Source organism: Penicillium subrubescens (assembly GCF_028828155.1).
Source record: "Penicillium subrubescens strain IBT 31985 chromosome Unknown utg000009l_segment0_segment0, whole genome shotgun sequence".
NCBI classification, from domain to species: Eukaryota; Fungi; Ascomycota; class Eurotiomycetes; order Eurotiales; family Aspergillaceae; genus Penicillium; species Penicillium subrubescens.
The window spans coordinates 426,777-450,991 of NW_026643159.1; the positions used below are offsets into that span (position 1 = coordinate 426,777).

General features: G+C 46.7%; 7 protein-coding genes across 7 annotated transcripts; 4 read left to right on the plus strand and 3 right to left on the minus strand.

The window, feature by feature from the left end:
- Nucleotides 1-2,019: 2,019 nt before the first annotated feature.
- N7473_011206 (uncharacterized protein) lies at nt 2,020-3,974 on the plus strand (the record flags this gene model as incomplete). The annotated part of the gene is made up of 5 exons (XM_057157145.1): nt 2,020-2,179; nt 2,244-2,786; nt 2,846-3,224; nt 3,291-3,707; nt 3,956-3,974. 5 exons carry the CDS (start codon nt 2,020-2,022, stop codon nt 3,972-3,974), a joined length of 1,518 nt encoding a protein of 505 aa, XP_057004267.1.
- Nucleotides 3,975-6,041: 2,067 nt separating this feature from the next.
- Nucleotides 6,042-7,265, plus strand: N7473_011207 (NAD(P)-dependent oxidoreductase; the record flags this gene model as incomplete). The annotated part of the gene is made up of 3 exons (XM_057157146.1): nt 6,042-6,063; nt 6,108-6,854; nt 7,183-7,265. The coding sequence occupies 3 exons, from the start codon at nt 6,042-6,044 to the stop codon at nt 7,263-7,265; spliced, it is 852 nt and encodes a 283-aa protein (XP_057004268.1).
- Nucleotides 7,266-7,713: 448 nt separating this feature from the next.
- Nucleotides 7,714-8,799, plus strand: N7473_011208 (uncharacterized protein). Its single transcript, XM_057157147.1, has 3 exons — nt 7,714-8,093; nt 8,153-8,247; nt 8,305-8,799. The coding sequence occupies exons 1-3, from the start codon at nt 7,858-7,860 to the stop codon at nt 8,655-8,657; spliced, it is 684 nt and encodes a 227-aa protein (XP_057004269.1). The 5' UTR covers nt 7,714-7,857; the 3' UTR covers nt 8,658-8,799.
- N7473_011209 (Vacuolar calcium ion transporter) lies at nt 8,800-10,915 on the minus strand (the record flags this gene model as incomplete). The annotated part of the gene is made up of 4 exons (XM_057157148.1): nt 8,800-9,139; nt 9,218-9,756; nt 9,825-10,808; nt 10,912-10,915. The coding sequence occupies 4 exons, from the start codon at nt 10,913-10,915 to the stop codon at nt 8,987-8,989; spliced, it is 1,680 nt and encodes a 559-aa protein (XP_057004270.1). The 3' UTR covers nt 8,800-8,986.
- A 1,455-nt stretch (nt 10,916-12,370) lies between these two features.
- N7473_011210 (uncharacterized protein) lies at nt 12,371-13,722 on the minus strand. Its single transcript, XM_057157149.1, has 3 exons — nt 13,573-13,722; nt 13,157-13,506; nt 12,371-13,087 (listed from the first exon to the last, which is right to left on the minus strand). Exons 1-3 carry the CDS (start codon nt 13,607-13,609, stop codon nt 12,611-12,613), a joined length of 864 nt encoding a protein of 287 aa, XP_057004271.1. The 5' UTR covers nt 13,610-13,722; the 3' UTR covers nt 12,371-12,610.
- Nucleotides 13,723-17,413: 3,691 nt separating this feature from the next.
- Nucleotides 17,414-18,340, plus strand: N7473_011211 (uncharacterized protein; the record flags this gene model as incomplete). The annotated part of the gene is made up of 1 exon (XM_057157150.1): nt 17,414-18,340. One exon carries the CDS (start codon nt 17,414-17,416, stop codon nt 18,338-18,340), a length of 927 nt encoding a protein of 308 aa, XP_057004272.1.
- Nucleotides 18,341-21,774: 3,434 nt separating this feature from the next.
- N7473_011212 (uncharacterized protein) lies at nt 21,775-22,621 on the minus strand (the record flags this gene model as incomplete). The annotated part of the gene is made up of 4 exons (XM_057157151.1): nt 22,352-22,621; nt 22,170-22,294; nt 22,067-22,094; nt 21,775-22,003 (listed from the first exon to the last, which is right to left on the minus strand). Exons 1-4 carry the CDS (start codon nt 22,570-22,572, stop codon nt 21,775-21,777), a joined length of 603 nt encoding a protein of 200 aa, XP_057004273.1. The 5' UTR covers nt 22,573-22,621.
- Nucleotides 22,622-24,215: the final 1,594 nt, after the last annotated feature.

The window sequence follows — 24,215 nt, forward strand, 5'->3', positions numbered from 1 at the left end:
CCACGGTACCGGTTCTAGTTGCCCGTTGTACCGGAAACGTTCCCATGTCCGAGAAAGCCAAGGAGGAAGTCAACTAAGTTCTGTCTATTTGGATTAACGTACAATAGCTACTCGGTTGGCAGAAATTTCTATAGCGTAAATTCTATCCATGCCGTGCTGTGCGAGTAGTGTGAGAAAGCACCAACCCGCATACCTCTCTCTACACATTACACAAGTGACGTGAAGCATAGACCTGAAACAGTGTGGGTGATCAAAGTTGTGACACAAGTTTTGGAGGCGTTGAATTTATCAATAGGCATTCGAACCTCGTGTTAATAGAGCTTACAAAGCTATCCTATTTACTAGCATCCTAGTGTGGTTGGGCTTAGTAAATATAATACGCGGTGAAAAAGCGGCGAGGATCCTGACGGCAAACTGATACGAATGTGGTGATATTAATCCGAGGCTAAGAGTTGGTCAAGGGGCCGTCGTTGAAAGCAGAGGTTATGGTGACGGTAAAGTGAGTCAATTTCTCCTCGAAGAGATTGGTTTTGATTTTGTATTTTTTCGACATTGTCAATGGAGTTATTCTCCTGGAAGAGACGTATCGTTGGAGATTTTTGAATATCGTCCAGCCCTGTGACTTGGTCACAGTATTACACGTCAACGCATCCTTGCAAGGCATCCTAGAATCTTGGCCTACTAAGTAGTGCCATCAGGGCTTCTTGTTCTGCCACCGACATGATTGGCGGAGTTGGAGTAAGCAGAGCTAAGCTTCCTCTTGCTTATATGTGAGGACTGTAACAAATAAGGCTTAGTTCGAGAGACTCCCAGATTCACCCCTTCTGAGCGAAGTTCGTAGACGCGGAAATGAAGTGTGGGTGTCGTGTCGTATGGCATATCTGAAGATGCGAGCCAAAATGTTCAAGGCTAGGAGAAGAAATGCAGATAAATCTTAGTGTGATTCTCAAGTGATTTCGAGGTCGAAGTGGCACACAGACTAAAATAGGTTCGAAGATATGAATAAGGCCAATGCGCATCATATTTCAAGCCCATTCCATATTTACCTAGCTAAAACCAAATTTGGTATGTGTACCTCAGCCGGCGTGTCCATTTTCCCTGACAGATGAGCCGTGCATTTTGGGTCAAAAATATATCGGCAGTATAGTTGCTATTCTGATAAAACCCGACTGGGTCGCTGATAGACTACCTGCTCTCCTTACTAACGACGCACAAGCAAGCCCCAAATCGGCTATGTTGCCGTGGGTGATTCTTCCACCGCGTGATACGGGGTACGTGAGCGGTTTGCTGCAGCTATTTGAACCTTTTAGCGACTATGTCGGATTGAAATCACGGCCGGCTGTAGTAACATTTGCTGGCTGGGAAGACATCCAAATCAGTGGCCCTGGCATCTATACAGAAAGCAATCATGCTTTCGGAAAATCGATTATTTGTAACTTCTTGAAGCTATCTCAAAATAGTCCGACTCAACCTGCACCGTTTTATGCTAAACAGACCTTCCCCGTGGACCCAGACCGGGCTACTAAACTGTTACACACTCTATCTCTCGAGTTCAGCGATGTTATTTGCATTAGGGCGCAGACCATCGCTGATGCTGTCCGTACTATGCTCGGCTTTCGGAACTGCGCCCGGCTGGACAGCATACAGGCAGGGCCTCAATTCATCATGCTGATCGAAGATCTCTCCCCCGTATTAGAGATAGGAGAGGAACACATCCGGGAACAATTTCGGAGTCTTATTGTGGAAGAAGACCCCGGGTCACGGTGGATGTTGAGCGTGGTCCAGCGCATGATTGTGCATTCTTATCACCCCCTTATTAGATCTGTAGCAGAGATTTTGATAACCCTCAGGAGTTCAATCGTTACTATGAGAAAGAGACGAAAAGACAGAGGTCATCTTTGGACTTATGAAGAGATCATGTTTCTACTTGGGGAATACCTGACCCTGAAAACCTCATCCGCGCGAGAAGATCAGATACCCCCAATCCAGACGTTCAGAGCGCGCGGCACGTGGTTTCCGATGGCATTTAGAAGGCAGTTCTGGCCCGGTCAAGAGCTTTTGAAGCGCAACGGTCTAACAAAGTGGCTCAAGGCTATTCCAGGCAATATCGACCTTGAAAAGTTTGTGGCGCCGATCTTTGCAAGAATGTTCCTCGAAGACAGAACCATTTTACCACAAGGTACGTAATGTGATGCGTGAATAAAGCCGCCGCATACAGCTACTAAAACATGAGTGAGTCGTAGGATTTTCGAACGCCGAGCTCTTTGCAGCTATCTATGGGCCACTATGTAGAGACGCATGGCGTCTCGCTGCCCAGCGTGAGGACTGGGCCCCTCGCCGGTCCCTGCAACGTTTTCTCGATGCGGTGGCGCTGAGGATGACCAGCTATAATTCAACGTTAGAAGGTGACGCCCAAAACGGCCTCCGTGAAGCTGGGGTGAGAGCCTTGTGTCCCTTGTGTCCCTGGGATATGGCGCCTTTTATCTACTTTCCGTGTGGCCATGGGATTTGTGAGCGGGATGCATGGCGCTTCTCGGGAGCTGCCATTAATCACTCGTACTGCTCAACTTTGGCTCACTTCCGGGTCTGCCCTGTTTGTGGAGCTCCAGCTAATCTCAAGAAGCGTCTACGTGCGTTACAGGCTGGATTTCGGGTGGCAACAATCGACGGCGGCGGAACATATGGGTTCGTGCCACTCGTTGCCTTCCGCGAAATTGAAATTGAAGGCCTTCCCAAGGCACTATTGCCGCACCATTATTACGATTTAATCGCGTGCACGAGTAGTGGTGAGCAGGCCCACGATAACTTCCGAGTATACTAGTAGCTAACCCAGATACTGATACAGGGTCTATCACAGGCACTGCGTGGGGCATCAAGCAATGGTCTTTATCGTATTGTATCGACATGTTTCTTTCAACTGCTGAGCACGTATTCGCCAAAAAGAGGGGTATCAGAGCTCGAGTGAAGAGATGGTGGCGTCTCTATCGAGTTGGAGCTCAGTACGATATTGACCAACTCTGTCAAGTCTTAAGAGACCAATTTGGGGACGTTACGTTGCGAGGGATGCCTCTCGACACTCAAGAGTGTTCCGTACGTGTAGCGATTCCGACCACAACATTTGATTCAAAACTTTGCCTGTACCGTTCTTACGGGGATTGTCTCTGCGAGGGGAAGTGTAGCGAGCATATTGCACGGGACCGGGAAGATCCCCTTTGTTGGCAAGCGTACGCCATTACTTGATCTCCTATTACGTGTTTCCCGTGTGACTAACTTTGCCTTTCATGATTTAGAATTGCAACCAGCTGCGCTGCTCCGCTGATGTTCGAACCCCTAAACGAAAAGCTCGACGGTCTTTTTGTCGCCAACAATCCGGCCTGGATTGCGATGATGGAAATTAATGACCTTTCCCTTCTAGTCACGCGAATGTTAGACTTCCATGTGAGTTTCGGAACGGGCCGATTGTTGGCCGCAGATCAGGGTGGTTCTCACAACTGGACGAAGTATCTTTTCCCAGAATGGATCCGGCGAGTGAAGTCTTGTGTCCGCGCCGCTGTGGACGCAGACGCTATGTATGAAAAATTCTGGAACACCCTCGACAAGGCCGAACAAGATGGTAAGCATTATCGAATAGATCCTGAAATCGCCACGCAGTCACTTGCACCGGACGACCCTACCGCGCTCTCAGAGCTCGAGACAGAAACAATGCGGTATATGGGGCTTCCAGATACTAAAGCAAAGACGCGACGCCTAAGACTCGCGATGCTGGCATCTTGCTTCTTTTGCACTCTACTCTCTCTACCCCGGTACGACCCGGTTTTAGGTCAATACCGCGTCCGCCTCGCGATCCAGTCACGGTGGCCCGAAGATGATACGATTTCTCAGTCGCTCCACAGTACATTGGAGACAGCGTCTTTTGTCGTCGGTGGAATTGCATATCCTTACAAATCCCCTTTAGCTTGCCTAAACTACGTTGATAGTCTAGACGTATCTCTTCATATCACGCTTACTCTTGATGGGAAAGAATCGCATCCCATTAGCGGTTTCCCGTTGACACTAAAACAAATGATGTACTTGCAGCTCCCTTTGAGTACAATGCCAGCTACATCCCCTAAACGTGGTGGGCCTTGCTTAGTTAGCGGTCGTTTGAAGCGTCGGTGCCTGGAGTGGCCAGTGTTAGGTGAGCCAGGGAAGTCTGCTTGGGTAACTTAGGCGGCATCCCATATCCTACCTCCAGTATTGACGTTCACCTTCTCTCCTGTGATTTACCTTAGATGCCCCATGCCATTTTAGTTCCAGTGAGAGATTGATATGCGTCCCACCGCAACCGTTTCTGGCAACCGTGTCCCCTCGCACCCGCCCAAGATTGAGGTACTTTGGAGAACAACGCCGGAATAATCAACCAACTGCTCTCAATTCGAAATAAAATTATTATATCTTTATTGTACACTGTTCCGATTTTACCCACAACAATGTTGATCTGTTGGCATTTTTCGTCGCAAGTTGCCTTCCCTTCCCTATCAAGGTTTCTGTGGCAAATTATGCTAAGCTTCAATGGTACTCAGCCAACCATTTCTTAAGGTTGCAGTTCTTAAAAAAATTACTGCCGATCAAAATATAACAGAAATACACTATACACTGTTCACGCCCGAAATAATTCATAGTTTGTTCGCACATGAACTTCTTAGGGCAACTCACTGCCTGTACAGTCTATTACATACAAAGCGTAATGAACATGCAATGTAAGGAATTCTAATTTTAGAGATTCTTGGCCACGTGCTTCTCAGGTCAATCGTGTTGCCCACCTCCAGAGCCAGTTTTACTTTTGCCTCACACCAAGCGCTCTGAGTTCTATTCATAACCGAGTATAAAGATCCAGTAACAACTGTACTCGCCCTTAACGAAAGGTCTCCGCAGCCTGAAAATTACTCCGCCCCATCGAAGCCTAACGGTATCTCAGTCTCTAGGTTAAGAGATCGTGGCCATGGTAGGATTTCTTAAAAGGAGCAAGCTGTAGACCAGCAATACCTCACTCCGCAGTAAGGAATGGAGTTGTTGGAAATTGTCCTACATTTATCGAAGAATGGTCACCCGCTCCTGGTCAACATTGCTATAGTTTCATACACTATAAAGGTATATTCGAGGCCTAATTGATGTCCAAACAAGAACAGACGTAAATTAAACATGAAAGAATCAGCAATCAGCTAAAAGAGGGGGTTACTTGGCAGAACTATGCACATCATCCCCGCAAGGACGAAGTGAGAAAACTTGTAATATCATAGGTCCGGTACTAACGTAGTTCTACAGATTAGAACCTGAAATCTGAATGGTCCGACTCCAGGTCCTAACCTATGTCGAGGCCTAGTCACAGATACTCGAGCAATTTTGCCTGTGCGAACTCCTCTGATCGGGATATCTTATTCGCAGACAGATCTAACGCCACTGGAAGGAGCGAATGGGATCTGACTTGGTTTGAGAAGAATTTCCAGCCGCTTCCTCATTTGGGGAATGGGGATCTGAATAGCTAGTGGAAGAGGTTGGAGAAGACATTTCAGGTGGCCAGGAAAGGATATCATTCATGTCGTCCCGAGTCCGAGAGAAAAAAGCTTACAGAAATGCCCGACTTTGCTTTCATGACGAAAACATGGAAATGCTCTTTCAAACCCTAGTCACATGATACAGTAAAATAACACATTGTGTACCAGACTGTAATAATACCACTCCTGTTCATGATACTGTTAAGAAAGAGATAATAGTCTATAATTCAAAGCCTGGGTTGACCGGCTCGGCCGTGGATTGCGTTACCTGTACTTCTAGCTTCTGTCGCTAAAATGCCTTGTATTGGGAATACGACGACATGAGTCAATGCACTTGGCATTCTCCTGTTGGTTTGTGGGGTGCGGGATATATCCACCCCGATTTCCAAGCGAGTCTTGGCTGCCAAGCATACAGATCGATATAGAACGGACCCTCAAATCTGGATTCCCAGAGTGCATGTATCAATCAGCAGCTTGGTCGGCCTTCCCTCTCAAAGTCTCATTACAATGTCATCCGTTAGCGTCCTTGGTCTCGGGGCTACGGAACAGCCCTGGCCGCTCGATTTCTCGAAGAGGAATACGAAGTCGCTGTATGGGATCGATCTCCAGAAAAAGCAGGCCCTTTGCTCGACAAGGGCGCAAATCTTGCCCAGACAGTGGTGGATGGAATCAAAACAAGCGATCTGATCATTATCTGCCTCCTCAACAACGCTGCTGTCCAAACAACCCTCGCCGGCGCCCTTGACCAACTCCAAGGCAAGACAATTGTCAATCTAACAAATGGAACACCTGACCAAGCCCGCAAGCTGTCAGACCTGGTCGTTGGCCACGGTGCTCGATACGTCCACGGCGGAATTATGGCTACTCCTTCTATGATTGGTTCACCTTGTGCTCTGATTCTGTACAGCGGGTCACAACAAGCATATAAGGCCGACGAACCCGATTTGTTGGTGCTAGCTAAGTGTATCTTCCTTAGTGAGGATGCGGGCGCTGCATCCCTGCATGACCTGGCTCTACTTAGCGGTATGTATGGTCTCTTCTCGGGCTTCCTGCATGCAACTGCGCTCGTGAGGTCGAGCACCCCCGCCGTTAAGTTCACGGACCTCTTGGTTCCTTGGCTGGGAGCAATGACCGAGTACACCAAAGGGATGGCAAAGCAGATTGACGAGGGAAAGTATGCCAGTGAGGGATCGAATATCGCTATACAATTAGTTGCTATCCAGAATATTATTGATGCCAGTGCGGCCCAGCAAGTCTCCGCTGATTTCATTCGTCCGATGAAGCAACTGATGGAGAAGGCAGTGACGGCTGGTCATAGCGGTGATGATATTTCTGCTTTGATTGATTTTGCGAAGGCATCATGACTTGATTTTGTATGTACTACTTCTTGCCCTTGCTGGAAAATTGGGACTGCCGAACAACCGCATGTTCTTGCGTATGTTAATAGAACGCTCTCTACACTTTGCCAGTTTGGTCAATTGTAATGTATTCAGGCTTTTCTTGCTGCTTATCATGTGTGCAATAATGTTACTCCTCCATGAATTCAGGTTTCGCGCCATTTTGCATCGCTTTAAGGGTTGATTATTTGCCGAGTGAGGATGTTTGAGCATACATAGTTTTGGATCGGCATTAATACACAACATTACAGGTCTCGTGCGTTTATATTCACCATCAAAACCGAAACATGATCCAAAGTACGGGAGTAATCATATCTGGATTGAATGGGATTAGTCTTAGTTTTGCTAGCCTAGTTAACCCGGTTTTAAATCGTACATGGGTTTGTATCGATATGTAGAGTGGTCCATTTTTAGAAGCTTTCAGCCCGGGGGGGGGGGTTCCCAATTTTTGCGTGCCATATTTGGCCAATTTCTGAATGGGTGGCAACTAGGCTTTGGGTATAGACTTTTGAGTGGCTTCAACTATGTACTAAGTTTCCTCCCCTGCAGGCGAAGAGCCAGATTCACTTCACAGGTATCGTATATGTGAGGTACAGAAATAAGGTTGACTATCATTTTTGAGCTACACAGCGCAAGGATTCCATGCTACATTGGTAAGTCTGGAATAGGCGATGTAAAGAGCACGTGCATGGACTTGATTACGACTGAGATAATCATTCACATCAATTCTTTTATTTCCACCTGAAACTCAATTTTGGGAAGTAAGAAAACTTCAGTACGCACAAAAATGGCAGAAGAGAGCGATTCCAATTCTAGACCATGCCAGGTTTTGAAGCTGGATCTCTTCATTGAACAGCAATAAAACCCGTCAATGTAAACATGTCGACTGCACATTCAGTCAGTTCACACAACAGACTTTAGCATAGATGTACATCTTTTCACTTTTTGTCTCTCTCTGGCTTGTCCAGAGAGTAACTGCCGACTCATTCTACGGGGGATATTCTCAGTCGACCAAGTACTGCGGAATCGTGAATGTTGGTAATGACAAGTCTAACCCTGGTATTTATTGCCAGTGCCTTTTCTCCGGCGAATACTTGGACTGCAACGCCGAATTTGAGAGCTTTCTTGTCAATGACCAGGGGCAGTTGAAATTTGGAGCTAAGTATGTACACTCTTGAATGTTGGGAATTTGAAAGAAACACTAACAAGTCATGCGTTAAGCGGCGCTGCACAACATTCCTGCCACGGCTGGAGTCTGTTTGACACTATACTCGCGGCAAACTGCAGCGGACCAACAATAACAATGGTGAACTTAGGTGGGTTCGCGTGATACCATTATTCCAGCTCTGTAAAGATTGCTGACTATACTCTAGATGAGATGTGCGGGACCGCAAACGGTAAGTTGATGTGTGGAGAACAGCATAGTCAAGGCTCGGCGACCTCATCTCTCGCTACTCCCACTGCTTCATCAGGGGTTGAGTCGACGCCAGCCTCCACCTTTACTACAAGTCCAGCCCCGAAATCCACTTCTCCAGTGAATCTGGATGATCAGACAACCTCTGTGGTGCAGACTCCAATCTCATCCCCGAGTATCGATGACAGCCAGACCCCTCAGTCTACAACGATCAGTACAGAGCCTAGCGCGACCGCTTCCGCTGATACCACAAATACTTGTGGGTCAGTACAAAAGCGTACTCTACAGCAGATGAGAATTATGGGCCGCTGAGAGGCTGTTATGAAAGAGTGAGAATACTCATGATAACTGATCCAAGGGTGAAGGTAGCCGCCTCTGTGGAATGCATTTCAATACACTTTGTTTCTAGTGGTCTTCTTATATAGAAATGTTAAGATAAAGTCAGGTGTCCTCTTTTTCCCACTTCGGTTGAACGGTGTTGTAGGTAATTTGGGACATGGGCATTCGGATCTTTTTGACGTATTGTGCTCACTGAATATACAGTCCGGGTCTCCATGTTAGATCACGGCTGGGCGATACTTAGATTCCAAGAATGATCCTGCAGCTTAGGGCAAGAGTGGACAACAGGCTCTGCCGCTTGTCTAACCAAACCAAGCTACAATTGCCAGTATTACGTAGAGCCCGATGAGCAGGACACCCGCAAACCAATTAGATTTCCCGTGCGTAATTGCAAAGGTGACCAACAGAAAAGCCAAAAAAAGCACGGTTACTTGGACCACATCAAAGTTAAGGGTCTGCAAGGAAGCAAGGTCAGCGCTGATCGAGACATTATATCACAAAAAGGTTTCTGAACCGGTTCAAGCTCAACCTACCATATCATCAACTCCAATGATCCATCCCAATATCACAATTAGCGGGAGAACCAGTAATGCGATCTGTATACTCGAGCCAACTGCCACACCTACTGCCAAATCCATTTTGTCTTTGCATGCGACCGTGACCGCCGTAGCATGCTCCGCCGCATTACCAACAATTGGCAACAAGATCAGACCGACAAAGGTCTCACTGACGTGCCCGGTCGCGGTGAGCGCGTCAATCGAGTCAACCATGAATTCGGCACACAAGGCCACCAGAACCGTCGAAGCAACTAGCGTCCCCATGGCGACTTCAACCAACAACTGTGGCTGCTCCGGCTCATATTGTGTGTACTGCACGTTGATATGTTGAGCCTGTGAGCCGCCCAGGGCTCTGGCCATGGCAGCTCCAATCTCTGCGATGCCAACCCCAGCCTCGCCGGCTTTTCTACTGCGCTTCTCAACCTTCTTCGACGGCTCGTTGAACAGGTCTGCATGGGATTTAAGTTGAAAGAAGAGATAAACGGGGTAAACGATGAGAAGGAGGAGAGATATTCCTGGAATGTGAACATCAGCACTCCGGCTTCAAAAACTGAGGCTTGGTCATGTAGTCATAAGAACATACCTCGCGACACAGAAGATGTCGTCATTGCGTGGTCGGCATTCGACCGCGAATACAGTGCGGTAGGAACCATTACACTGGCCATAGCCAACGCCAACAGACAAATTGCTGTCTGCGCAACGACGAGGTTGAAATGCTGCTCAACGCGATTCATACCGCCAAAGAAGAAACACATGCCCATTACCAGCAACAAATTTGACAGCATGCTCCCAATCAACGAGGTCTGTACGATGACGACTTTGTGCTTGACCAATGCAAGGATGGCGACTATCAATTCGACCGCATTACCGAACGATGCATTCAGCAACCCACCAATCAACTCACCGTATCGCATAGCAATTTCCTCGGTCGCATAACTCAGCATTGCAGCAAGCGGGATGATTGCAATAAAGTTAGTCACGAAGATCACGATCGGATTCGCTTTTGTCGCGTGTAGCGCGATACCCACAGGTGCTGCGACAAGGAGAACATTAATCCAAGAATTGAACAGTGTCGCGCGGATTTGACTCCCAAAAGAGAATTTGGGGCCATCAAGGTCCTTCCCATCGCCAACCCCCGATGACTGAACTACTTCACCGGCAGATCCCAAAATTCCATCGAAATCTCCATGTCGCCGGCGTTGGATCTCAGCGTCCTGGGTTATCTCAGCGTCCTGGGTTATCTCACCCTCTGCCTGCGCTATGGAGACGTCCGTCTCGCAGTTGATGGATGTTTTGAGAGAAGTTCTCCCTGCCTTCAAGCTGCCAGTCCCCTCGGCTGGAAATGTGTATGCATGGGCGGGTCTCGGAAAGTCACCATCCAAGCCGGCTTGCTGAGTAGGCTCATCTGGGAGGCGGAGGTCGCCCATGCTCCATGAGTGCGGGAATTGCTCTCCTAGTTCGACGGAGATGATGGGGCGTGGTACGTTTCTCTTGAAGGGATTATATGTGGAAGGTTTGCCATCCTGGCCGTACCATGCCAGTTTGTGTGCCTGGCGGAGATAGCGGTCTATGGATATTTGTCAGTTTGGAGGACGACAATGTGGGCCCAATATTCGAAATAAGGGTAGCATCCAGCGAGTGGAAAGAAAACAAAACAGCGTGGGACGTACGCATTTTGATAGATTTAGGGTAGAGTTATCTTCTAGATTGAACAAGAAAATGAGCTTCCGGATACCTGAGATGGCTATCGGAATCTAATGTGATCGCAATTGAGTATCAAAGAGTGAACGTAGGCACTATAGATTTATAGAACATCCTTGAAGCCATAGGCAGTTGATAAGTGAGGCAGATCCTCCTCGTTGATTCAGCCTTGACAGCCATATACTTGTGAGAGTTTCAAAGCCGTCCAGCCACACTACCTTGCAAGGCAGACGTGAGTGGGGAGGGCTGAGTCGAACTGCAGATGCCGCAGCGCGAATCGCGTAGGTCGGGCAGATAGGTGGCGGTCGTAAGCCAGGCTATAGTCCAAGGCAGACAGTGGGGGTCAGGGAGTGGGTGCCTGTCCGGTTTCTTAGTCCAGTTCAGCAGTCCTGATCTAACCGAAAACCGTGCAGAAAAGGAAGCGGTGCAAGCGGGGGAGGGTCTCAGCCAAGAGGAGGGTAGCCGGGCGTAGTAGTGCTTTCATTTCAGAGAATGGTGCCTCTTTCATGCCCTTGAGGACAGCCCTTCAACTCAGATCACTCCCTGCTCAGATTTCAGTCTTACATTTGCCGTGTTCATCAACAAAGAGTCGGTAGGCACAAGCACTATCACTCTTCACCAGCAACCTGAATCATATGTATTGTGATCAGATGGCCTAACAGCTGAGAATATTTCCGTTGTTCGTTGCCTATCTTGATTTCCTCAAACAGTTCCAGTTTCGGTTATGTGGTCTTAAACCATCGAGTGGAAATGCAAACAACACGCCGACATCGGGTCCATTCTGACAGCTTATACTCGTTGTGTAAGTTATCGGCCTCGTCCTATGGCCTTTGGGCACACAGCCCCAAAAATAGATGGTCTGGAGACTAAGATAGTGGCGCAAGCAAAAGCCCCTCTTTCTTCAGGCCAGGTAGGGGCACGCAAACTGCCTAGGAAGAAAAATATAGAGATCACATCTGGATTCACATTCAATCCTTCGTCGTTACTGACTTTCTCATTTCTAAGAGCTACAAATGCCATCAAACTAAAGACCGGCGTGTTTCAGAGATACTGAAACAAAAGGTCTTTGCCGAAATTTGACAAAGATGTCCACTGAAAATCTACAGCCACCACATGCGCAAGCCTATCCAACCAAGCCATGGTTGACCTAGCAAGAGTCTAGGAAGCAAAATGGATTATTGAAGTATAAGTCGTAGGCCGCGAGTGAGTAGCCATCAGCAAAAGTTTACAAGGATGACGATGGGCAGCAGAGCACGTGCAGTGGCACATACAAAGGACAGGCAACAAGAACCTGACTGGGTTCGGGACGAGACAGATCGTACCACGAGCAAAGAAACATAGAGCACTGGTTTTACATTGAAAGGATACTGTAGCAGTGGTGAAGTCAGTCTAGGAATCAGGAACCAAGGAGTAAAAGCATAATTGATTCTCCGAAGGCCTTTTTCATATATTGATAATCTAATTCCGACTGGCTCATTCTCTTCACTCTATCTAGCATAACAACCAAAAATACTGGCCGCTCTCTCCTGCCGATAATTAGCCAGGGTCAATGACTGGCATGACATTGTGACTCGCCCTTCCCGAGTTCCAATTCACCAAGCTTGGTCATTTGTTGATCAGATCAGGCTCAATGCTTGATGTACTACAGCAGAGTCATTTCAAATCGTTTCACACTGAGGCTGAGGTGATTGAGTTTGCAGCCACTTGGTTCCCCAGTGCGGAGATGGCCCATCGCTTTGTAAAGCCAGATGCTACCGCGATTTCCCTTCGTCGACGGTACGTTCTCAAGAAAGGCCTTGTGTTGAAGGGACTCCGCACAATGGCACCAGCTTGAGTGCTCAACCTTGGAGCTTGCTGTGCTGGAGGATCAAAAAGAAACTCCTCCAGGAAATCATTAAGGGTCTTGCGGAAATCGCGAGACTCTTTGAATTGCGGAACATAGTGGACACCAGAAAACTCAAAAATTCGCGCAAACTGACAGTGTTTGGCAAGACTATGTGAGTCCTCCGCTGTAATGACCGGGTCGTAGGATCCAATCGCTAATAATATTGGCGTACGGATCGTAGGTTCATAGAACTTGTCATAAATAGGTCCTAGCCGGAATCCGCTGAGACAAATCGCGAAACGAAGTGCCGAATGCTCTGTCTGTTTTGAGATTTTTCATAAGTGTGCTGCCATCCACCATTGAAGACCAACAAGGGAAGGTAAACATACAACCCATGGCTGATCGTTGAACATGCTTCTCTTCTCAAGATGCGATGCAATAATAGCGGCCATTGCAGCTCCGGATGAGAACCCAACAATGCCTACAAATGGACCTTTTTGGTGTAAAGTCGCAAGGATATGCTGAGTGGACAGCTCGATGTTTGTAATCTCACCGTCACTCGGATCCCCATACCCCCATACCCACTTCTCGTGACCATCAGGTTGATCAGGGCGCGCAGGCAATATTCCCGACAGATATTTGAATTCGAATACGACTTCATTCTCTTGCGCAAAGGAATGGAATGCCGCTTCAATATACCTAGCCTTGGGCTTAAATATTTGTTCCGATTGGTCATGCCCTAGTCCATGGTCAGTCACTACTCAGTCCCTTGGACCGCCTCAAACCAAGTAATCCTCTCACTGACCATGCAACATCAGGATTTTCATCACTTGATCAGGCATACTGATGAAGAAACTGGAAGGCGATATATTCAAAACTGGGTAATGAGGGAACTCCGGTGGCCGAGATTATAAGGCATTCTCCAGTCACCTACGATGATCAAAGTGATTCTGGTTTGCCTTTAAATATATTTATGTGGCTGCTCGGCTACTAGGTGCCCACTGGAGGGACTAGACAGAATTATTTAATGAATATTCAGAGTGATTCCCGAGCAGCCAATAAAGTGGGTCAGTGAGAATTGCAACGCTGCGCTCTGGGTCTTCTGGATCATATCGATTGTGATTACTTTATGAGATGCAAAGGGTGATCGAAGTCTGGTTCGGGATTTAACTACGACAAATTGTCAAGTTTAGGTAACTATACTTTCTGTAAGATGTCACGGACTCAATCAGCAATTACTCTACACAGAAAGATACTGCTGTACTATAAAGATACGTTGGTATCGTCTACAAGAAGTTCCACTCTCTGCTTTGAAGCTCGAATGCAGCCGGCTGTGTGGAACAGTCTGTGTGGGTATAGGCTCATCAAAGTTTATGCGTCGAAGTCTTCCTCAGAATGTATGTATTATTCTCGTTTTATTTATCATAGAATGAGAATCCTCTTTGCTCCAACTTTTGCATAGCTGATGCATACCGTGTTGAAGGCTAGAGAGATCGCAACTTGGGGCAACAATTGGGACTCTCGTTCAGCGGATGCCTCATCGCTTGCCCAGGTAGGAATAAGATTATTTCTCTTGAGGGAAAAGCCCCGTTCTTTCGAAACAACGCGTGGGTTTACCCTAGCATGTTAAAAAATCCCGGCAAGTAGCCCTTGACGTAGAGATGAGATAAATGCATTCTTCCAAAACATTGTTAATTCACTGCCACACATTCCTTTATGAACAAGCTGACGAAGTTGTGGTGGCTGAAACTGTAGAACGGACTATACTTGTCCCCTGGTTTAGAGCAGAAGGTGAGTGCCTGGGTGGCTGACTTGAAGTGGAGACTGGAATCGGGGACGGAAGGACGCCTTCGAAGCTGAGCAACGTCTCGTCAAGTATCTCAAATTCGATATGGGTATAACCATCATGACAAGCTTCATTGCCTGTGATCTGATCATGAGCCCATTTACTAAGGTCAACACCTGAAGTGCCGTTGGGGTTCCATGTGTCTCCCGAAGTAGAGCCGACACTGCACCGTTCACAACCATCTGCGATAAAAAGGCCGAGATCGAACCTTCTACCGTTTTTGTAGATTATGACCCTTTTACCGCAGTAACGGGATGGGTTGGCCCGCAGCTGAGTAACGTTCATCGCGACGATATGATTAGTTGCCAGATCGTTCAGGGTTAGTAACGGATTGCTACAGGTGACCCCGCCTTTGTTTTGGTTCTCGAAAGAGGTATCACAAGCCCTTACATTCTCAACGTCATAATAGTACGTAGCGAAACCGGGTCGTTTTGCTAGGATAATATCAGATCCAGCAGAAGCCTCCGTTACCACTAGAATGCCTACGATGGCAATAAGAAAAATCCCCATCACAATAAGATATCAGTTGTTACCTCGGTCGTCTTAGATGGTAGATTATGAGTTAATGACAAGCACCAAGACCTGGAGTACTGATAATTGCAAGATTTCACAATAGATGCAAGGGCTCAATTTGAATGTGAAGTTGGCAGACCCAATTATGTCCAGTGAACGAATTTTGTCAGGCTTGTGCCGCCCGTTATTAGCTTTGATATCTGAAAATAGGTATACTCTTTTAAACCCCAATGACAGGACGAAAGCGGTTGACCAAGACCCTAAGTTCCGAAGAAATGACGCGTCCAGATTCGGCTCTGCTTCCATTGACGCTTAAGACTCTTTCAGCTACCGAATTCTTATGAAAGATAGAACACTACCACAACTCTTTGTTTTCTCAGGAAAAGCCAGCCGAGGGCTCTGTATCTCCCTCCAATTGGATAAAATTCTGTTCAAATACACGACGACTACGGTACCAAGTTATACTGTAGGGATGAAAACAATCAGTTTCCAAGTCTCGGAAATGACCGCTCGTCCCGCTATATTGTTCTTGTTCCTTCTGGTTCCAAACCAACAATCTGTGTTGCCGTCTTTTACTAGGCTTGAAAGCTGATATCATGCATTCGTTGGGCAAGCGTTGATTCTATCTCATCGCAATGTAATGCCGAACAATGCTTTCAACAAAAGAAATTAGAAGATCAAAAAAAAAGTATCACGGAGACTCGTCTACATAGGTGATCAAACTGTCTTCATGTTGTTTCTAAGCTGAGTAACGTGTGATGTGCCGGATCGCCTTACAGATACCTGCAACACATATGGAGATAGATTCATCAAATGGAATTATTATCATATGGAAATATGTGTGTATTATCCTCTGCCTCTCCAGTTGAATGCTATGAATTCCCAAGTCAATAATACATCGGGTTGATCAAGAGGTGGCTGCGCAAATAGCCATCAACCGGAATAGAGGATAAACTGCGGAACAAGAATCATTTTTAGCTCCAGGGTTACAGCGTCAATAATGTCTAATCTTAGAAGGCTAACAACTTCAGGCAGTTGTATTGACCGAAGTACTGACATTGATATTCACTTTCCTTCGTGAAAGTCTTGTCTCTGAGGTTTGATTCTGAATACTTCAGGCGATCTGGCTCGTGCATCTGTTACGACAGGTGTTACCACAGATTGTCACAGCTTTGTCACGATCACTACCGTAATGTAATTAGGTGTTGCAGAAATACTTTACTTCTGGAGTCCAAATTTGGCTTTCCTGTCTTTACTTAGTGACACTTTTGAATTCGTTATCTCACGTTACGGCACAGCCTCCGCTGATGATCCTTCCCAATGTACAGTACTACGTCTCCAAAGCGTGGTGTCGCGAGTTTGTCTTCCACTCGCATCAACTAGCTGGCATCTGGCGTGGCCAATGCGCTTAACAGGGCTTTACGGATTTGACAGTTCGTGTAGTCGGTGGGAAGGTATCGGCTGAAAGCGTGTCGGTATTGCATCCCAGTTGGTGCCCCGGGGAGGTGTGGAGGCTTAATGAGGAGCTGATGGAGAATCATCCACCGCAAAACCGCACTCTTCAATGCCGAGCTACAGGAGGTCAAACACGAGCAGAAGCAGAATCTCCACAAGAAATCAAACCCGTCAGAGCACACCAGCGCCGTCAGCGGATCGTGGGTGGCGGTCGCACCCAACCTGGCCAACCCAAACCCATTGCACAGCCACTATTGCGCCGATGACATGAAAATTATAGCCTGTGCAGACACAGATAATAATAGAAAAGCACAAATAATAATTGAATAATAATAGAAATTACTCTAGTGATGAGCCTCGGATGCGAGGGAGCTGGACCAAAGGTTTGGAGGCTGCAGCCTTAGCCCAAGACTTCCCTTTCTTTATTTTCCCGCTCTTCAGGTTACTTGGCTTCGCCAGAGTTTGTTGGTCGTGCCTCGACATTCTGCAGGACATTGAACAATATATCATTCCTTCTTTTCCCGCTGCCACAAGGATACTCCGACCGATTTGCTCATACCGTACATCGGAAATGGGCTTGGTCTATATCTTGACCTTTTTGGTCATTCTTATCGTTTCCTATACTCTACATGAATCAACATATCATTTCGAACGTGTGGTTGCGAGGGCTATCTTGCCAGATTGTTTCGGAGCTCGATGGTCGCCACGTCCACATCTTTGGGATCTCGACATGAACAAAGAGCGGCAACCAATTCTCCTCACTTTAAAATCCCCCTTTTCATCATTCAAAGTCTACTATCTACCTCCATTAGTGACATCCGACCGTCACCAAATGATTGTGGGATTCCCAGGAAACAAGAATAATGTCGGAGCATTAATGGAAAGTTTCTGGTCTTACCATGGAGATGAAGTTCACATGATACTGGTCAACACTCCCGGTTATGGGAGTTTCGATGAAGACCGCTCAGAGCCAATGACCGACAAGCACCACCGTCTCTTAGAGCCATGGCTGAGGGCCATTGTTCAAACCTTGCAACGAGAATTGTTGAGTCCATCTGAGATTCAATGGGCCGAATTTGACCCTCGTGCAGTCATAAAAGAAAACGGTCAGATCCAAATCAAGTCACTCAGAATAGGAGATCTTCCAAAGTCCTTCAATGATTTCGACATTGCGCCGGTAGGAAAATCTTTCGGCGTTTTTGCGGCCTCTATAACGCGCCCTATAATGCGCCCACGGGGAGGACTGATTGGCTATACGCCGTTTCAAGGAATTGCAAAGCTGGACTTGGCTGGATGGTGGGGGATCCTTTGGCGCTGGGCTAGACATCGCAATCCGTTTCCAAATTGCGGCAAGCGCGTCATTCTTGATGACCCATCGATCAAACTCACCGATGAGCAACGTCGTTTTATTGAGGATTATGACGGGGAAGTGTTCACGGGATTGATGTCAGAGCTGGTCCCAGACCCTACCAAAGGTGAAGCTTCCCTATTGATCGTTGCGACCAAAGAGAATGTCGTTGGTTCGGTCGAGATGTCTATTCGCAAGGCTCCGGGTGTTACGGTAATCGAACGCAAGGGAAATCACCGCCTTCGAGCAGATAAGGATTACCGGGAATCAGTGAAAAAGTATCTCAACGAGAGCTGGAAAGCTCACCAAGAACGATGGACGAGGCGCATGCCGCCGGTGGAGGTTTGCGGCGATGATCAGTCTCAATGGTCTCCGTTCATCATCCCCTCTTTTCAGCCCCCCTCGTCTTGATCGTCACGAGCTTTGTCTTTGTTTTTTTATCATTTTTCCTTCGTTTATCGTTTGTCGGAAATCTTTGTACTCTATTCATTTCGATAGTAGCTCAACTGCAACTGCTTACGTGATTAGGCTCCACGGTGCTCATTCGGTCCACAATAATCCTTTAATCTGACCGCTAATGCATTTTACCGTGTCATTCCTGCCGCGTTCTAGAGCTAGAAGAATAGAACAACCTATTTTCAAAATCTTAAACATCTATTGAAAGTGTACAGTACCGGCTGTTGAATAATGATCTGGATCTCGACCGCGCTATCTGGAAAGGGTCTGATATTGATATCAGCGTCCGATGACAGGGTGGACGGATGGACGGATAACCCCATTTACCCACACACCTCGCGGAAGCGTTAGTTCGATCGACTGCCTCAGCATGCGCAATCGATGAAGACGGATTTTCGATTCATATTCACCGCCAAGATCATTGTAAAGCCTGACATCACTAACGAAAAAAGTGGCATCTGCAATATCTGGGGCTTCTGCTGCAACCATTGAGTAACTTTTATTACCGCAGCGATTCTCCGTGGTCTTCGACGACTCTGTTGTAAAGATCTCTGGTACTTTGCAAGGAATCCTCTGGAGTTTTGGCCATTTCCGCTACCTGTGTGATCATTTGCTATCAAGGATCTTTGTACACTCCCTGCGATGCTGGAGCGAGAAATGATTCCTTTCCAGCAGTGTTATTCTATCCTGGTTGACGGCTGTTTGCGCCGCCACACCTGAACAACTCGATGTATTATGAACCCAACCTCTGTGAACCGATTAAATATTCATGACCTACGAGGCACTCTACTCACCGATAGTCAAGATAGTCAAGTTCAAATCGGAATCGCAATCTACGAAATGCGTATTCATAGCCTAAGGGCCTGAGATAGTTGTGGGGTGGCGGCCGCAGAGGTAGTCTGTAATCTCACTCTATTTAACGCAACATCCAGTTCGATAGCTTCATCACGATATAAATTGATAATAATTGGATGCTTTTCTGAGAGGCATACAGAAATTCTTATTGGGTATTATGCAAGCTGTTGAATGCCATTGGGTAACACAATCCTACTTCAAAACTATAAAGAGAGATGATTTCTACAAGTCGTGCTATCGGGACCATCTCTTTAAACTTTTTATTGCTTGCGACCTGTCCCTTCTCTGCTGCTCTTCAGCCTGTTCCGAATTTTGACTTCCTAGCCTCTCAGAATTCATATTTTCTCTACCTGTCCCCAGACACTAGTTTTCTGCACATCCTCATCAATTTACGAAGTTCACTCTCATAAAGCCGGACCCACGACCAGAATCTGTGAGTTCTCACCAATACGAGTGGTACCACTAATTTCCTCCTTGTATGACTGACACGAGTAAGCATCATGGTTCCAGAAACGACACCTGATGCCACGCATCGTGTTGTGGAGACCGAGAGAATTACCGATAGGCTTCAGCGGCTTTACAAATGGTTCTTTTTTCTCGCAGCTCTTCTGGGTGTTCTGGCCGTAAATGCCTTGACATTTCCTGAGTTTCATCCGGCCCAAAACGCGCCGGCTCAACTATCCCACGGGCTTCTATGTAGCGCGCTTGTGACAAGCATCATATCAGCGGTTATTCTGTTGATGCTGCTTTTTGAATTTGATGAGACGGCATCTCCTCCACGAAGCGGACTCCATGTTGCAAGTGTATGGACCCCAGTGGTCCTCTTGGACATGGCTTGCGTCGAGCTTTTGGTCGGTATAGCTTCCTGGTACTGTAGTAGTAGCCCGCGGTGGGCTGGAGAGATGCTTGCAGGATATTTGGTTGTGTTGCTTTGCGTCTGTATTGCTCTTTCTCTGTCAATTGCGTGCAATTGGTCCGTGATGAACAAAACTTATGTCCGTAAAGGAGACTGAGAGGCATCTACTAAGAGATCCTTGAACTCGACGCTTGTGGAATGCAGACCGTCGCAGGAAATTATCATTCACAAAAGGATGTATAGGAATGTGAATATGACTCAAATCAGGAAACATGCGTGCAAAATACATTCGCCCTTATACCGTTCTTTGCTAATTCCACCTTCGAAATATTTGCCTATCTGTTTTCGATAAGTTGTATTTAGAGACGTAAACTTAGCTCTCTTATTTTCATCCTTTTACCAGATATGCCAGCTGGACACCTTTCTCATGGGCGGTTTGAACGACTACGGGGCAGTAAACAAGCCACTTCATGAACAGCTGGCGTTGTTCCAAGGTCTAGAACATCAGCAAAAGAGGCTCCATTGATTCGTGCAATGTAGAACGGCCGTAATGATATAGTCAAACTACTCCTCGGAGCAAGTGAAGTCAAATTAGACTCTTTACATTGACTTGATGGAAAGAAGCCGTTATGTCTACCAGCGCATAGAACGCATGATGAGGTAGTGAAGTGGCTGACCGTGACTGATGGCATTAATATGTCCGCCAGGAATCTTCAGGGACAGACACCGCTGTCTCTAGCTACTGGGAATGATCAAGAGGACATGGTAGGGCATGGGCTCACATTAGATCTTCCATTAAATCAAATGGATTTCACAGCTTTTCGAACACTACTACGGATTTGGAATGGGGTTCGTCATACAAAAAGCCAGGTCTCTACATCTGTATTCTAAGTCTACCGATGGGGATAAAAAAGGGTATAGGGGTGAGGTGGGCAGTGCCACCATACACATTTCTTGAATCAGGCAGCATCCAGGGTCATCCTTGGCTTATCAATTAGCTTAAAACTTCATATAAATAAGGATATTGATAGGGAGAAATCATTCAGCCAATAAATAAACTCCGTGACTATGGCTTCCGAAGTGGATTCGAGGAGGGAGGAGCGAATTTCACAGTAACTATTTACAGTAAAATCTATCAAACATTCCTGCGCTTAGAAGATCAGGCATCACAAACTTCGCGGTCGAAGTTCCTACGACGAAAGGCGCCTCTATTTCGTTAGATTACTGAAAGCTTTACGACACTCTTGGCTACTAGGCATAAATGTTGTACCAGTAGATATTGACCAATCTACAAATCCGAGTGCTGACGAACGGGAGGCGTTTATCGCAGCAAACATTATCGGTCTCCTCGAAAGTACAAACCGGATATAAAGCTTGCTATACTGTTTGGAGAATTTCACCTAACAGGATTGCTCTTCAAGTTTCCTTCTCGTCGTTAAATACTATAATCGACTATACTAACGTATACATTCCGGCATCATGAGCGGAATACCGAGTAGTTGGACACTTATGACACATCGTAGCTGCAATACAGTACCACTTAACATCTCAACAACCAAAACACATCATAACGAGATATTAAGATATATAATCAAGATCGTATTCCCCATCTACTGGCGAATGGCATGACAATGCAATGCTTTCTGGCACGTTAGTGAATCCTGACTATGAACTGGCTCTAAGCAATATCAGCAAAAAAGCTGGTCTGGTTGACTCGCTTCGCAATATTGATAGTAGCGTCTGCGTAGTTCACGTGCTCTGCGCTCTCTGTGCGTCTAGCGATGTCAATCGAGGTCGTGGCGTCCTCAGCACGAAGAACCAGCGGGACCGCCAAAACAGCTAAGCCGAAGCTGAAATGAGAGCGCGTAGCAGCATTGTAGTCTTCAGCACGTTGACCACAGGAACCCCTATTTGATCAGAAATGTGTCACTTATAGCGCATCACTCCAAGTCTGTCCAAAGCAAGACAACTTGTCACCTTTGAAAGATATCACTCCCTCTGTTTTCAGCAGTCAGCACAACCCGAAAATTGTGTCCCAGTGGGATAATTTGGCGATATAGAGACCATACATACCCATATCGGTTGATGTCAGCTGATTATTAGGTTTGCAAGTTGCTTGAAGCATTGGCGGCCGGGGGGCGGCTTCGCCCATGTCGCACGAGCCCTTAATCCCGTCACGATTGGATAGGAACCCACCACTATGTAGGATCGGTTAGAACACTAGGCAGCCAGTGATAGATTCATTCATTGCATACTTCACGCGCGGGGTCAACTGTCCATTATCATTTGCGAAGCAGTGAGTCAGATGAATGTAGGCTTGCTGCTGTTTACTACCATCGCAATAGCAGGACATTCCCCCATCATTACTAACCGTACACAGGTTCCAATCAAGCTGGCAGTCGGACTGGGTTATGGTGGGGCCAGCCCGGGAGAACAATACGTTTATAGCGAGCAAAGTGATAAAGATCAAGCACATCTTTAATGTTACAGTACCGTTGCAGCAAACAGCTAATCGACTGACAATGGGTAAGTTTAGGGTGATGGGGTGTGGAGGCAAGAGATGCTTATATAGGTTGCACTGTATGCTTGTTTCGTGCCAATTCTGTCCCCCCGGAGGCCCTCTTTGTTCCGTACAGTAACTAGGTTAAACAGTAACTTACGCATGGACGGCTGTGGCGGACACAGAAGTTCAACCCTGGGAAAGGAAACTCTGAGGAAAACACGGGCAGGAAGGGCCAGGCTACCCGAGCCGTGATTGACCAAAAGAGCCAAATTTGGACACCAGAATGGAAGTATTTCCGGACCGCCAGATTACAATTCGGGTATTGATTGTGACGTTCCTGTGACAATCTATCGTAACACCTGCCGTCACAGATACACGAGCCCGGTCGCATGAGCCAAACTTCAGAGCCAAAACTTTCACGAAGTACAGTAGGTAGATATCAATATCTGTATGTAGTTCAATAGTGACTGCCTGGAATTATACGGATAGTAAAAATTAGACTTCCAGGACCCCTGTGACGCTGGAGCGAGAAAAAATTCTTGTTCCGCAGTGTATCTTCTATTCCGGTTGACGGCTGTTCGCGAAGCCATCTCTCTATCAACTCGATGTATTATTGACCTCGCAATAGATAGCATTCAATTGAAGAGGCAGAGGATAATCCACACATGTTTTTATACGATAATAATTCTATTTGATGAACCTCTCTCCAATTGTGTTACAGGTATCTATGAGGCGTTTCGACACTCCGCCTTATTTCGGCACCTCATTTACACGTTACCTGTAGGAATTTGGCAATTTTGTTGCTCACTGAAGTTGCAGACTAAGTAGAGAATCGAGTACTGTATGATTTTATTCATTTTCTATTTTCGTATACCCACAATTGTCTGATGACCGAGACATAGGCGCAAAAAATAAATAAGACAACTGTGGGCGCGTTTCCTTTCATATTCTTCCCCAGTTACCCTTCAAACTTTCTTTGCCCCTACCGAAAATGACACGAGATCTCAACCACCTTCAATACTTCTTCGGCCAGGTCTTTGGCGATCCTTTACACCGGACTCAGTGCCTGTGGGCCAAATGTGACAAGATCGTCTCTAAAGCGTCTCGGACGAATGCCGCCATTGTGCTGATGATTCAACGGCGAAACCCTGCTGATTCACTGGAGCACGTTGTTCGTTCGGCGACACGAAGTATGCTCTGCAGGAGTTGTAGGCAGAACTGGAAACGACGCACAGCTTGCACCCGGGACTATCTAGCTTTGTTGTCCGCACGAACGTATCGCGGAGAGCGGACAAAGTCGCAAATACCACCTCAATCTATACACATGTGCTCCTTGCCATGTCGAGATCACGATCCAAGATCCAACTCATGTATATGATCACTGTCACTACAAGATTTACCATGAGACTCGCTGGCATGCGTACGGCGATGTAAAGAAAGCTTGGCGTGGAAAATGGTGGATCGTTCCACACGAAAAGCTGCTCTGCGATGTCAGGCTAATCTCGACTGAGATTTGTGACGATAATCATACCAGCAAGGGACAGAATATTAGGAATGTGGAAGACAAGTTGACTCTTTGCTTCTGCATGAAATATCTCCTCGATGCAAAAGCCTCT